The 15,709-nt window shown below is 45.1% G+C and overlaps 1 protein-coding gene across 6 annotated transcripts in view; it reads right to left on the bottom strand.

Annotated features, from left to right (window-relative positions):
- Positions 1–14,876, bottom strand: part of HGF (hepatocyte growth factor) — a 75,498-nt gene extending 60,622 nt beyond the window's left edge. For all 6 annotated transcript variants that reach the window (XM_039353438.1, XM_039353440.1, XM_039353441.1 and 3 more), the window contains exon 1: positions 14,744–14,876. In XM_039353438.1, coding sequence (XP_039209372.1) covers positions 14,744–14,810 — 67 coding nt within the window. In that variant the 5' untranslated portion in view covers positions 14,811–14,876. The remainder of the gene's footprint in view (positions 1–14,743) is intronic.
- Between the last annotated feature and the right edge of the window lie 833 nt (positions 14,877–15,709).

Below are 15,709 nucleotides of genomic sequence, written 5' to 3'. Positions count from 1 at the left end.
TAAAGTAATGGTGCAAAGAGTTGACTGGTCGCCCAGAAAGCGACATAAATTAATATTATTAAGTGAACAAGGCTACAGTTATAAAGAAATTAGAAGAAAAATGGGTGGAAACATAACCAAAGATGGCATTTCTTTCTACTGTACACTTTTCCCAAAAGGTTTCCACCATTTTGGCCACAACTGTAAGCAATCTGGCTCCCCCATTGACTTTGCTTGTCAGAAAGTCGCAAAAGAGGATCACGTGACCCCAGGACACAGCAACCATCATGAATATGCATCTGAATTTTGATCACATGACCTTGGGACACAGCAACAGTCATAAGTATGAACCAATTGCCAAGCGTCTGAATTTTCATCATCTGATCCTGGGGATGCTGTAAAGGTTGTATGAAAAATTATCATAAGTCACTTTTTTCAGTGCTGCTATAACTTTAAATGGTCACTAAATGCACTGTTTGTAAGCCCAGGACTATCTATATTTTAGCATGTTTCTGTTTGGCTAGTCTAGTGAAAAGAAGGACCAGGGGTGACATGATAGCACTGTTCCAATATTTGAGGGGTTCCCAGAAAGATGAGGGGGTCAACCTATTGTCCAAAGCAGCAGAAGGCAGGACAAGAAGCAATGGATGGAAACTAATGAAGGAGACAAACAACCTGGAACTAAGGAGAAATTTCCTGGCAGTGAGAACAATTAAACAATTAACCCTAATCAAAACTGGATATTGATCTTAGCCAATCTCAAAAGAAAGCTAAGACTTGGCTTGACCCAGAATAATAGACTAGACTGGGAAGTAAAATATATCCTTAAAAAAAAAAAACAGTGTCAAAACCTTTTCCAGATCATTAACTCCAAACCTAATGAATACACCCACGAATTTAATAGGAGCTGAGCTGAGGGAGAATTTATTGCATATGTATTGATGACGTATTTAACAGGACTGTTCTCTGCCTTACAAATTTATTTGTTTTCTTTTTCTTGTGTTAAAAATGACTACATATTGCTTTCAGAGGCACCATAGAGGTCTGGGAGGCTCTAAACATCCATAAGCCCCTGGCTATATATTTCAGTGTGTCAGAAAGTTAATATTTGCATCACTAAATGCACAATCCTAAAATCCCTTGATTTATTTCAATGATGCCCAAGATAAATCTGAATGAATATGCACAGAATTCTGACATCATCCACTCATTCCATTGCTTCCTGCACACTTTTTTTCCTTAATATTTCCTTTGGGCATCAGATTTTGTTTCACTTTTTATTTTATTTTTTTCCAGAAGGGCTTTTGACCGCTCCCTTGTCAGCCCCACAAGGTAAACTAGAACTATGAAACCAATGTCCTATCGGTCAGGCCTACTTTTATTGTAAAGCCGTAGAAGCAGAATCTTGCCAGTTTGAATGTGTTCTTTCCTCCCTCACTTTAGTTTAGTGTGAACTAGGGTAGGGCTTGTGGGAAGTCAGCCCCCCCAAAGAAGGAAATATTAAAAGGGCAGAATATATTTCCCTAAAGGATTTTAAAAGCAGAAACCAACCCTGCCCCCACGTCTCTCTGTCCCAAGCAGAAACCAAGTCTGCAGAAATGCAGATAATCTTGTCAGAAAAACTGGAGTCAGGAAACTGGGATTAGGAAGAAAGATCCCTAGAATCAACACCAAAAATCTAAGAGTCATCAGCCCCAGCCACAGGGAAGCAGGATATGATCCTTGGGACATAATAGGATTAACCCACCACCATCAGAATACCAGAAAAGCACATCCAGACTCAGGTCAGAATACGTGACACAGGAAATACAAAGCCTCAAACAGGAACAGGAAACAACTCCCAACAAAAGGCTCCAGAGGGTATAAAAACCCATTCCCTACATGTGCTCATTCTCGTTCTTCCAGAGCCATCTTTCTGTCTGGCTCTCCTCTTCAATAAATTGCAACCTTCTTCCTAAAGCAGTTGCCATGCTGTTTATTCCCAGCTTGGATTGAACCACGATGAACACTTTTCGTTCAACAGCTAAATCAACATTTAGCTATGCCCTTTGGGATGAACACCCTTCGAATGGCGAGGGAGTGTGAACGGATTTCCAGAAAACATTGCAGGCTACAGGAACCATTTGCGCTTCAGTTCGAGATGCAGACAACATGGACTCATCCCCAACAGCTGGCACCTGTCTTCAACCATGAAGAGACCCAGGACAGAAAAAACATCTTGCAGTCAAGAAGGCTCCATGCCCATTTGCACTACTCAGGTGACCCTGAAGACACAGGTGAGACTCCAAGGAGCCTCAACGACTCTCTAAAAGAAGGCAAATGACCAGCTCTCTGCAAGGAGTATAAATCCTTCCATTCCCCACCATCCAGTCAGAGCTGAAGAAGCTTCTCAGATGAGAAGCGAAACATCTTCAAGGAAAAAACAAAATGCCTCCTTAAAAAAGCATCTTTGGGATAGAGTAGAGCTTGTCTGAGAGTTTTGGGGTTTTTTTTCCAATATTTTATTAATTTTTGTAGTCTCAAATGCTTAATATTTTATCAGCAACATATTTCAATATTTAGCTTACTAATACTTATTAAACTCTCTCTACCTCGTTTTTCTAGCCGTTGATAAAATGTATCCCATGTTCTAAAATATTCTGAATCTTCTTTCTCTTTTTTTTATTTTCAGTGTCAGTCTGTCCATTTCTGCACACTCTAAAATTTTCTTGATTATCTCTTCCTCCGTTGGTAATTCGTCTTTCCAATGCTGAGCAAATACAATTCTCGCTGCAGTTAATACAGGTAACATTAAATATACACATTCCTTCTCATAATTTCCTACAATTATACCTAACAAAAATAATTCTGGCTTAGAATCTACGTGTTTTTTAAGTCATTTTCTCTAACCTATGTATGTATTCTTGACCAAAACCTTTTGGCTTTGGGGATGTCCACCAAAGATGATAATATGTGCCTGGTTTTTGTCTACATTTCCAACAATTGCTAGATATATTTATATATATATATTTTATTTTACATATATGTTTATATGTAGGTGTTAAGTGCCTACATTTTATGTAGGTTTTCTTTGTAAGCCACCACTTACAAAGGTGTTTTGATGTTGTTTGTGTTTGTGCCTTAGTGCAGTGGTTCTTAACCTGGGCGATATTGCCCCCCAGGGGATGATTTCATTTTTCAGGGGGGCGATGGAACCAAAAGGAGTGATGCAGGAGCAAAGGAACGAAAAGGGGGCGATATGGGGGCGAGGGAGCGAGATGTTTTGGGGACACTTTTGAGACTTTTTCGTACAGTGAATGGCTGTATATCTGTCGTACAAAAACATCAGATCGCTCGCTATTAGTGGATTGAATTGTGTTTTCAAATGTTCCTCCAGCTCGCTTCCGTACAGAACGTCGTACATATGTGAATACGCATCGCTTATCTTCATGCGCGTTGCGCAGCAGCCTCTACCCATGCAGTGGCGCGCCATTGGCCAGAATATGGGAGATATGGGGAAAAGACTGGAAATAAATTATTTGCATCAATATGCCCTGATGACAATTTAAAAACAAAAAACAAAACAAGTGTTTGCATAAATTGAAGAATTATTTCCTATGATTAAGAGGTTATGTTGGGGGAGGGGGCGATGACAACTTCCTCATTGGCTCAAGGGGGGGATTTGTTCAAAAAGGCTAAGAACCACTGCCTTAGTGCATTAGGTGGTATGATAGCCAATGACTAGGATTATTAGGGTTAACTGGATGCCTTATCCTCAAGGCTTCAGATGTTCGCCTTCAGGTAGCAATAATAATAGCATTTAAACCTATACAGGTGGTTCTTGACGTACATTTCATTTAGTGACCGTTCAAAGATACAATAGCACTGGGAAAAGTGACTTAGCACCATTTTTCACACTTACGACCGTTGCAGCATTCCCACGGTCACGTGATCAAAATTCAGACGCTTGGCCACTGACTTGTATTTATGACGGTCGCAGTGTCCCGGGGTTATGTGATCGCCTTTGGAGATCTTCTGACCAGCAAAGTCAATGGAGAAGCCAGATTCTCTTACCAACCTTGTTACTAACTGTTAACAACTGCAATGACACTCTTAACAGCAGTGGCAAGAAAAGTCGTAAAACAGGGTCAAACTCACCTGACAAGTGTTTCACTTAGCAACATAACTTTTGGGCTCAATTGCAATTGTTAGTTGAGGACCGCATGTATACCGCTTCGTAGAGCTTTACAGCCCTCTCTAAGCGGTTTACAGAGTCAGTGCATTGCCCCCCCCCCAACAATCTGGGTCCTCATTTTACCAACCTTGGAAGGATAGAAAGCTGAGTCAACCTCAAGCCAGTCAGAATCGAACTGCTGTCAATGGGCAGAGTTTGCCTGCAATACTGCATTCTAACCACTGTGCCACCAGGGCTCCTCAGAAGGTAAGAAACAAAATAACTGGTCTTAAGCACCATCCAGACGTCTGACTTAAGGTGATGGCAGGCAGGCACCGGCCACACAGCACCCCAGACTTAACAATTGCCACAAAAAAGAGGGAGTCAAGCTATTCTCCAAAGTGCCTGAAGGCAGGACAAGAAGCAACGGATGGAAACTAATCAAAGAGAGAAGCAACCTGGAACTAAGGAGAATCTTCTTAACCCAACAATTAATCAGTGGAACAACCTGCCTCCAGAAGCGGTGAATACTCCCACACTGGAAGTTTTCAAGAAGAGATTATTATTATTATTGTTAATAATAATAATAATAATAATAATAATAATAATCGCACAATCAGCCAGGGGACTGGAGGCTAAAACATATAAGGAACGATTGCTGGAATTGGGTATGTCTAGTTTAACGAAGAGAAGGACGAGGGGGGACATGATAGCAGTGTTCCAATTTCTCAGGGGCTGCCCCAAAGAAGAGGGAGTCAAGTTATTTTCCAAAGCGCCTGAAGGCAGGACAAGAAGCAATGGATGGAAACTCATCAAGGAGAGAAGCAACCTGGAACTAAGGAGAAACTTTCTGACAGTTAGAATAATTAACCAGTGGAACAACCTGCCTCTAGAAGCTGTGTGTGCTCCTTGACTGGGGGATTTTAAAAAGACACTGGACAGTCACTTGTCTGAAATAGTATAGGGTTTCCTGCTTGAGTAGGGGGCTGGACTAGAAGACGTTGAGACTCTAGAAAGAGTACAGAGAAGAGCAACAAAGATGATTAGGGGATGGGAGGCTAAGGAACAGTTGCTGGAATTGGGTATGTCAAGTTTAACGAAGAGAAGGACAAGGGGGGACATGATAGCAGTGTTCCAATATCTCCGGGGCTGCCACAAAGAAGAGGGAATCAAGCTATTCTCCAAAGCACCTGAAGGCAGGACAAGAAGCAGCGGATGGAGACTAATCAAGGAGAGAAGCAACCTGGAAATAAAGAGGAATTTCCTGACAGTGAGAACAATTGATCAGTGGAACAACCTGCCTCCAGAAGCTGTGAATGCTCCAACACTGGAAGCTAGCCTTTTTTTTTTTTCTTTTCAACTGCTTTGAGGAATTGTGGTGCTGTGTTTGGGACATTATGTGTCTCTGATCAGAGTTGTGCCGCTATAGGCACCTTGCAAATCGGCTTTTCATCTCAGATCTGCCTCCTCACCTAGCAAATCCTGATTTTATTATTTTCTCCCAGAAGACTGGCAGCACAACAAGGCACAGAAGCATGATGTTGAGCTCAGCAGCTGGATGTATCTCAATGCAAAGTTCTCTTCTTTTCTCCTTCCTGGAAGGAGTTATTATGCGGGGAGATAATCAGATTTTGGCTGAAGAAAGTTTGTTATGATTGTATCACTTTGTAAGCTTCTCCAACTTCCAGAGAACACATGCCAGGCTTATTGTTCCAGACTCATAAAATTAATACAACTGCTAAAAAAGAAACTGGACTTGCCAAAGCATGAATAAGTATCGTGCCTTGATGTGCTTTGATCTTTTCCTAAGTGGTCTTTTCTAACAGCAAAACAGAGTATTAATGATCTAATGGTTAAGGCATCAGAGGCTAGAAAGCCAGAAACTGGGAGTTCTAGTTCCATCTTAGGCTGGGTGAGTTTGGACCAATCACCAAGAGAGGGTGAGTTGACATGAAAGCCAGCTGGGTGACTTTTAGTCAGTCAGCCAGGAGACAGTGAGTTCTAGTTTCATATTATACGTCAAAGCTGGCTGGGTGACTTTGGGCCAATCACCAGGAGATCATGAGTTCTAGTCCCCGCCTTATATATGAAAGCCAGCTGGGTGTCTTTGGGCCAACCACCAGGAGCCAGTGAGTTCTAGTTTCATATTATGCATCAAAGCTGGCTGGGTGACTTTGGGCCAATCACCAGGAGATCGTGAGTTCTAGTCCCCGCCTTATATATGAAAGCCAGCTGGGTGTCTTTGGGCCAACCACCAGGAGCCAGTGAGTTCTAGTTTCATATTATGCATCAAAGCTGGCTGGGTGCCTTTGGGCCAATCACCAGGAGACGGTGAGTTCTAGTCAACTTTAGTAAGGAAAGTGGGCTGAGTGACTTTGGGCCAATTGCCAGGAGACTGTGAGTTCTAGTCCCTGCCTTATATATGAAAGCTAGCTGGGTGCCTTTGGGCCAATGACCAGGAGACGGTGAGTTCTAGTCAACTTTAGTAAGGAAAGTGGGCTGAGTGACTTTGGGCCAATTGCCAGGAGACTGTGAATTCTAGTCCTGCCTTAGTCATGAAAGGCAGCTGGGCAACTTTGGGCCAGTTCCACTCTCCCAGTCCAACTCACGTCACAGAGTGGTTGTTGTGAAAAAAATAGAAAGAGGAAGGTGTGTTGGACATGTTGACCTCCTTGAGTTATTTGTAAATATAATAAAGGGAGGGTACGAATACATATATAATACATATGTTCCTAGGATTTGAGTTCTGTGCTGTCCAAGGCCATAGCTCCATTGGAACCTAACCCAGAAACCTAGGTGCAGGTATGTTTGGATGACGTGGGCAAAAAAGGCAATATGGTGGCCTCAAAATCCTACTGACACACATAACAATGGGTGTAGCTTTGATTTCACCACCATGGCTGCCATCTTGACTTCTTTGCCCCTATTCTACTGTGGGAAGAATCCAGAGAAAGAAATATTTTGGGAACTATTAAAAAGGCAGAATATATTTCCCCCAAGGAATAATGGAGAAGATCTTTAAAAAAAACAGAAATACAAATTCAATAATCCCTACAGGAAGGTTGGAGCATGGAAGCTAGAAATTAGGAAGACAAAGAGACCTAAAATCTACATACCCCCCCACTCAAATTCTAAGGACAGGAGACATAATAGGATTAACCTATCAATACCAAAAGGACACACTCAGACTCAGGTCAAAGTACACGACACAGGAACAACTCCAAACCAAAGGCTCCAGAGGGTATAAAAACCCACTCCCTACATGTGCTCACTCTTTTCTTCCAGAGCCATCTTTCTGTTTGGCTCTCCTCTTCAATAAACTGCAACCTTCTTTCTAAAGCAGTCTCCATTTTGATTATTCCCAGCTTGGACTGAACCCTGATGAAGATTTTTCTTCCAACACTACCGACAAGACAGATAGAAGAGACTAAGAAGCCAAATCATTCAGAGCCGAGAAGGCACGGCAAGCACCACCATTTCCCCCAGTAGCATAAAGATGTATTAAATAACTAAAATCGATAGATAAATTGCGCTCAAGTGATTCTTCAGCACATCAGCAAAAATGACCCAAGGTTAATTCGGTCCTTCAGGATCTGAACGTAGGAATTCGTCCCAGATGCATTTTCTTTCTATTCCAGTTCCCATCACCCACTTTGCTGAGTGATTTTTTTTTCTTTTCTTTTTGCGTGCAAAAAAAAACCCTGAAGGCTGGCAAGATAATAAAAAAAGGGGGTGGGTGGGAATTTGAACCTCCGAGATGAGTTGCATTTTCTATTACCACCACCACAGAAGGACTTAATAAAGATGTTAGCTCACCGGAACAGTTTCCCAAACTATGTTATTCAAACAATACACAACCACAATCATGCATACCCAATTAAGCCTCCGAAGAGGGGAGAGTGGAGGGAAGAGGATGAATAACCAAGTATATTTTCTATCTTTCCTAATAGGCGAGCAAGCTTTCGGATCATACATTTAATACATGCTTCAGAATGTTTCAGTCCTTAAAAAAAAAAAAAGTAAATCCAACTGGTTCCAAAATTGGTGGAAATTCATGAAAGGCACGCACACCCAGACACAGATTGCCATTAAAATTTACTTTCTCCTGCTTTAAAAAATCTGTCACCCTGCAAACATGATGGGACTTGGACAGAAGCATTTCCAGCCACAGCCCAGAAGGACCCATGGGAATATACAGTAGTGGCCAAAATTGCGGAAACCTTTTGGAAAAAGTGTACTTTTGAGGTTTGATGGCTAATAACACCACTTTTGTGGGGCAGTAGTACCATAAAATTATATATCAATGGAAAGATAATTTAATCAAGAATGTAATGCAACAAAGTTTGTTCAATTATCTGTACTGTATTCTGTGAAAAGTTATAGCCAAATAACCAGAAAAAGGAAGCACAACTTGCTTAGGTTGATCTCAGGTAGCTTTCCTTCATCTGATGGTAGCCAATAAGCATGAGTGTTTAGAGAGCCAATCAGGTGTCATCTTGTTTTGGAAATGAGCCAATCAGATCACAGTAGGATTCAGTTATCGATGTCATGTATTGAAGCTGAGAGGAGGACATTTGTCAGTGTGTTATGTGATGGCTATCAAGTTGGTTGGGGTTTTTGTGTGTGTGTGTGTGTTCTTTCATTCAGTGAGCTTGTAAAATGTAATAAAATTAAAGTAACGGTGCAAAGAGTTGACTGGTTGCCCAGAAAGCAATGTAAAATACTATTATGAAGTGAACAAGGCTACAGTTATAAAGAAATTGGAAGAAAAATGGGTGGAAACTTAACCAAAGGTGACATATATATATATATATATATATATATATATATATATATATATATATATATATATATATATATATATATATATATATATGTTTTCTGAGGTTTTCGCGGGTATTTGTATGTAGGTCTTTGGTTGTTCGGGTTTTCTCCCACGTAAAATTGGAAGTGTCTTGGCGACGTTTCGACGAAGTCCCATTCGTCATCTTCAGGCTGGTGCTTTCAGCTTCGTGCCTCGAGCAGCAGTGTGTGGTCTTGGCTGTTTCTTCCTTTTAACTGCCAGTGGAGGTATGAACTGATTGGGTGGGAGCTTGGCTGTGTTCTGATTGGGTGGAGGTGTGTTCTGATTGGTTAGGGGCTGATTGGCTGTGCTCTGATTGGCTGGGGGGTTGGCTGTGCTCTGATTGGCTGGGGGAGGGCTGGGGGGTTGGCTGTGCTCTGATTGGACTGGACTGACCCTCCATGAAGAGGAAGCACGACCATGAACGCGAAGCCAAGGAATGGCAGGGCAGCCCAAAATCTTGAATCCCTCTGCAACTCAGACTAACCTGAGCACAACCAAACAGAACACTCCCCCAGCCAATCAGAGCACAGCCACCCCCCAGCCAATCAGAGCACAGCCAACCCCCCAGCCAATCAGAGCACAGCCAACCCCCCAGCCAATCAGAGCACAGCCAAGCCCCTAACCAATCAGAACACACCTCCACCCAATCAGAACACAGCCAAGCTCCCACCCAATCAGTTCATACCCCCACTGGCAGTTAAAAGGAAGAAACAGCTAAGACCACACATTGCTGCTCGAAGCACGAAGCTGAAAACACCAGCCTGAAGATGACGAATGGGACTTCGTCGAAACGTCGCCAAGACACTTCCAATTTTACGTGGGAGAAAACCCGAACAACCAAAGACCTACACATATATATATATATATATATATATATATATATATATCTCCAGATTTCTTTTTTCTTGACAATCTGAAATTTCACAGTAGTGACTTGAGCCTGCTTAATGCCCCTAGTTGGGTGGCTGCAAGGCAAAAGAGATTGTAAAAAGTAGAACTGCAGTATAGCAGTTAAAAATGCCAAGGTGTAATCAATCAGATCGGTCTGTCTGAAAAACTTTCTGTATGTATATATATATATATATATATGTATATGTATATATATATATATATATATATATATATATATATATATATATATATATATATAAAATACATTAAAAATTGAAGAATAGCGATTCCTGGGTATATATATATATATATATAAATGTTCTTGCCTGCAAGAACCCTGGCCAGATCCAGCTCACTTTTGAACTCAACCTTTCTTTTACCACCTTCTCCCCTGACACCCGTTTTGCTTCCATGCTTTTCAGCGTTTGGAGAACAATTAAGCTGATGAGAGCAGAGAACGTCCCAAATCCCTTTCCATAATTCATTTCCGACATTCCGTTGGGTTTGGAAAGAATAACAAGGAAACGCCACCAAAAAGGGATTTGATCTCAGCGTGTTGCAGGAAATGCAGGTGCGCCCGTACGAGCGGTTTTGAGGGCCATCAACTTTGTCGTATTTATGAAGGAGAGGCCCAAATGACATTGTTTTCCCTCTGTCCTCCCACCAATTCTTACAGATTTCCCTTTCCCCTTTTCCACTGGGCAATCTATTAAGGAGAAGCTACATCCTGCAAAGTATTTACGACAGCATCAAAGCCAGCCACCTCGTAAGAGCGAGCTACACATTCCCGGTTTCTGTGCTTATACAGAGTTCAAAGGCAACGCCCAGCTGCTTCAAACTAGGAAGTTAGTTCTTCACTCGGAATACAGGCGGTTCTCGACATACGACCACAATCGAGCACATCTCTGTCGCTCAGAGAGACATTTGTTAAGTGAGTTTTGCCCCATTTTATGACTTTTCTTGCCGCCCTTGAATGAACCCCTGCGATTGTTCACTTAGTCGCCCAGTTGTTAAGTGAATTTGGTTTCCGTCAATGACTTTGCTGGTCAGAAAGTCACAAAACGGGATCACGTGATCCTGGGGGCCCTCCAACCGTCGTAAATGTGAGTCAGTTGTCAAGCATCTGAATCTAAATCGGATGTTGCAACGGTCATAAGAGTGAAAAACGGTCAGACGTCCCCTTTTTTTCAGTCACTTTTGTAACTTTGAATCATTGTGAAATGGGGGCAAAACTCACTTATGACTTGTGGACTTCAACTCCCAGAATTCCTGAGCCAACCACGCTGAGGGGAAAGGGAGAGGTTTCCAAGCTGAATCATGCTAGCTCAGGAATTCTGGGAGTTGAAGTTCACGAGTCAAAAAGGGGCCTAGGCCTAGGCCGGGGGTAGGCAACCTTGGCTCTTTTATGACTCGTGGACTTCAACTCCCAGAATTCCTAAGCCAGCCATGCTGAGGGGAAAGGGAGAGATTTCCAACCTGAGCCACGCCGGCTCAGGAATTCTGGGAGTTGAAGTCCACGAGTCATAAATGAGGCAAGGTTGACTACCCCTGCCTTAGGCCTTCAGGAAAGAAATACTTCCAAGTTCAAAAAGATGCGTTCCCAGATAAATGAGGCTAAGATTGTGACCACACAATCTCTCCTTTGTGTCCTGTGCAGAAATTAACTGCTATCAACGTTTCCAAATGTCAGACTTTTTAAAGCAAACAGGTCATGTTGTTGTTGTTTTGCACCTGCTGGAAGTTTTAACAATGCACACACTACAATGTAGCACTTTTTATCCATTTTATACCACTGATCTGATGTTTAATTCCAAGATGGCCTGGACTAAATTGTTTTGTAACCCTAATCTACCTTGGAAAGTTCAAATGAGGCCATCGTGTTAATCCAGGATAAAGGGAGTGAGCTTGACTGTTTTTTGACCCTTATTTATTTAACTGATCAGACACTTAGAAAGAGAAAAGTGTTCAAATAGGCATTCATAAAAAAAAAAAAAAATTCCTCTCCTAGGGTGATTATAGCCTGCAGATTTTTGTCATATGGAAAAATAGAGAAGAGAACAGACTGCAGAACAAGAAGAAAAATAGATATACAGGCCGATTTGCACACATATTTCTAACAATTTAAGGATGTCCAATTTGGGCTGCAAAAATCCAGATGTCCACATGATTGTTCTCCCTATCAGGAAATTTCTTCTTATTTCTAGGTTGCTTCTCTCCTTGATTAGTTTCCATTCATTGCTTCTTGTCCTGCCCTCAGGTGCTTTGGAGAAGAGCTTGACTCCCTCTTCTTCCCTTACATCAGAGGTCCCCAACCATTTGGGCACCAGGGGCCAGTTCCATGGAGAAAGGTTTTCCCAGGGACGGGAGAGTGTGTGATTGTGTGTGCTGCCTGCATCCTACGAATGAGGCTTTTCTTGTTTGTGTGGACCCGGTGCTTGCATGCCGTGGACCAGTACCCATGGACCTGGGGGGGGGGGTTGGGGGATCCCTGCCTTAAATATTTTTTGTTGTTGTTAGTTGCGAAGTCGTGTCCGACCCGTTGCGACCCCATGGACAACGTTCCTCCAGGTCTTCCTGTCCTCTACCATCTTCTGGAGTCCATTTAAGTTCACCCCTACTGTTTCAGTGACTCCATCCAGCCACCTCATTCTCTGTCGTCCCCTTCTTCTCTTGTCCTCCATCTTTCCCAGCATTAGGCTCTTCTCCAGTGAATCCTTCCTGCTCATTAGGTGGCCAAAGGACTTGAGTTTCAACTTCAGGATCTGGCCTTCTAAAGAGCAGTCAGGTTGATCTCCTCTAGGACTGACTGGTTTGATTGCCTTGCAGTCCAGGGGACTCGCAGGAGTCTTCCCCAGCACCAGAGTTCAAAGGCCTCCATTCTTTGGTGCTCAGCCTTTCTCATGGTCCATATTTCACAGCTATACATTGCAATTGGGAAAACCATGGCCTTGACCTTGTTTATTAGCGCATCAGCCTCAATTATTGCAGCCACAATTTTATTCATAAGAGGAAGACAACTTTATATGAGACCCACAACACAACGCTCCTCCAGGTCTTCCTGTCCTCTACCATCTTCTGGAGTCCATTTAAGCTCAGGAATACTGCTTCAGTGACTCCATCCAGCCCCCTCCTTCTCTGTTGTTCCCTTCTTCTCTTGCCCTCCATCTTTCCCACCATTAGGCTCTTCTCCAGCTTAAATATTGGAACTCTGCTATTCTATCACCCCTAGTCCTTCTTTTCACTTGAGTAGGCATACCCAATTCCTGCAACCTTTTTTCCTAGGTTGACCCCCCCCCCTCCCTTCTCTGTGGCAACCCCTGAGATATTGGAACTCTATCATGTCGCCCCTAGTCCTTTTCATTAAACTAGACATACCCAATTTCAGCAACCGCTCTTTATATGTTTTAGCTTCCAGTCCCCTGATCATCTTTATTGCTTTGTTCCTTCTTCCTACTTGTCTGAAGTTGGGACTGGCCAGAGAGGAACATTTAAGCAACGTCCTCCCCCCAACAGACACGCACAAGCGCTGGAAGTCGCACCGGTATAGTTAGAGGAGCCGCTATCGCAAACTCCGCTGATCGCGGAACAATTCATTCTGCGCCAGCCAACAAGATCGCACCGGACCGGACGGCCGAGGGAATCTTTTGCTTCCTTTTCAAACGGCTGAATCCCACCCAACCTTATCCGCAATTCAAAGCGGAGATCTACCCAGGGGCTGGCACACCCGCACCGTCCGACAGCTGAGCGTTTGCACGTGTGTTGGCGTACCAGGCGCACGGATCGCTCACACGTGCAAGAAGCAGGCGCGCGTATATAGCCAGGCTTCGTACAACACGCGGGCGCTTAAGTTTCTGTTTGTATGCACAAGTAGACACGGGGTACTCTCTGAGCTTGCTAGCTCGTTTGCAGACGTTTTCACGGCCCAGACTTAAGGAACACTATCAGTGCTAGTCCGTGTGGATGTTCGCTGGTTTGAGTCATGAAAGGTCCGCAAGAAAAACCACTAAGAGCCCCACATTTCGACCCTGCGCTACAAATATTCTCCTTTATTGGTGCAAACAAAACACAAACACACAAACACAAACAAACACACACACAACCTTCGCCTTCCCTTTAAACCTGTCCCGGGAAGAGGCGTCCCACCCCAAACTTAACCCGTGCGCCGCCGGATTGCTTCTCCCGTGTCTCCTCTGTCCCGACTACAGCACCTCGCTTGGTCCCCCAAAACTGGGCGGGCAGCAGAGGTCCAAGGCACACGTCTTGGACCCCAACCTCGCCCAGTCACGAACCCTTTTAAAGAGCGCAGAAACCCCGAGTACACGCGTCTGCGCGTCTCCACGACCCTAAAGAACCACACCATCAATCAACGACTGCCTTCTGTTCAACGCCCCTCGCAGCACTTTTCCTCCAAGCGCCCGGAGCGCCCAGACCCCTCCTTCCTCCTCCTTTTCCTCCCTTCCCTCCCGCGGACACGCGTGTGTGCGTCTCCACGACCGCAACGAAACACAACATTCCCCCAATGATCGCGTTCCGCCCAACGCCCCTCGCGGCATTTTCTTCCAAGCGCCCAGAGCGCCCAGACCTCCCCCTCCTCTTCCTTTTCCTCTTCCTCCCTTCCCTCCCGCGGACACGCGTGTCTGCGTCTCCACGACCGCAACGAACCACAACATCCCCCCACATACACCAACGACTGCATTTCGCCCAAAACCCCTCGCGGCGTTTTCCTTCAAGCGCCCAGAGCTCCCGCTTCGCCACCCCCCCCGCCTCTTCCTCCTCCCAAACTCCCGCGTACACGCGTGTGCGCGTCTTCACGACCAGGCAGGCTTTTCCCTCGGACCACGAGAGCGGCGCGCCTGGGCGAAGAGCAAACTAACCTGCCAGCGGGACGGCCAGGACGGAGTGGAGGAAGAGTCCGAGTGGCAACAGCTGGTGGGTCCACATGGATGGGGAGGAAGGGGGGGGACTGGCTACCTGGGCCGGTGTGGAGGGGAGGGGGGGGCTCTTCCCCCTATCCCGGGGTCCCCAAAAGGAGGCAGAAGCGGCAACACACTGGAGCCCCGGAGCGATGAGCTGCTATTTATTGCAAGCAGCCCGGCTTTGGGTTGAGTGATTAACAGGAAAACCCTGGGTCCCAACTCCCTCTTACGGTAAGAAAGCGCGTGCACAGGCATGGCCCCCACCGCCGCGCTCTCCCCGCCTTCCCTCCCCGCCAGCCCAGCCGGGGAGGGAGAGTCGAGGGGCACAGGGACCGCCGCAGGGCAGCGCAGCCGGCCAGAGCCCCGCGTTTCCAAAGGGGGCTGGCGCGGGCGGGGTGGGGGAGAGAGAGAGAGAGAGAAAGAGAGAAGCAACTCCGACCCGGGGCGACGGACGGCAGCTCCGCTTTGGGTAGCTGCAGCTTCGAAGAGCCGGGATGGCAGCTCCGGAGGATTTTTGTTTGCAAAGAACTCCCTGCTTGCAGAAAGCTAGCCTGCCAGCCCGAAGGGGGCCTGTTCGGCGTTCTTTCTGTCGCGGTGGAGAAAGTTACTTGATGTTGGAGATTTTAAGGCTTCTTGGGTGCTCCACCCGGTTGGATCAAAAAGTCCAGGTGTTTGTTCGCAAGGGGAACGCCTTGTGTTACCTGGCTTGGTTTTAATCAAGGGGATGGGGAGGGAGGGAGGGGGAAGGAGAGAAAATGAGAGAGGGGGGAGGGAGAGAGAGGTAGGGAGGGGAAGGAGAGTAAGTGGGAGAGAGGGGGGGAAAGGAAGGAGAGTAAGGAGAGAGCCGAAGGAGAGGGAAGGAAGAAGAATAAGAGAGGGAGTGAGAGAGAGGGAAAGAAGAGAGAGGGAGGAAAGGAGAGTAAG

Source organism: Crotalus tigris, unplaced genomic scaffold, assembly GCF_016545835.1.
Source record: "Crotalus tigris isolate CLP2741 ecotype Arizona unplaced genomic scaffold, ASM1654583v1 scf7180000018523.1292444, whole genome shotgun sequence".
Taxonomy (NCBI): domain Eukaryota; kingdom Metazoa; phylum Chordata; class Lepidosauria; order Squamata; family Viperidae; genus Crotalus; species Crotalus tigris.
This window is presented reverse-complemented; position numbering and strand designations above follow the sequence as displayed.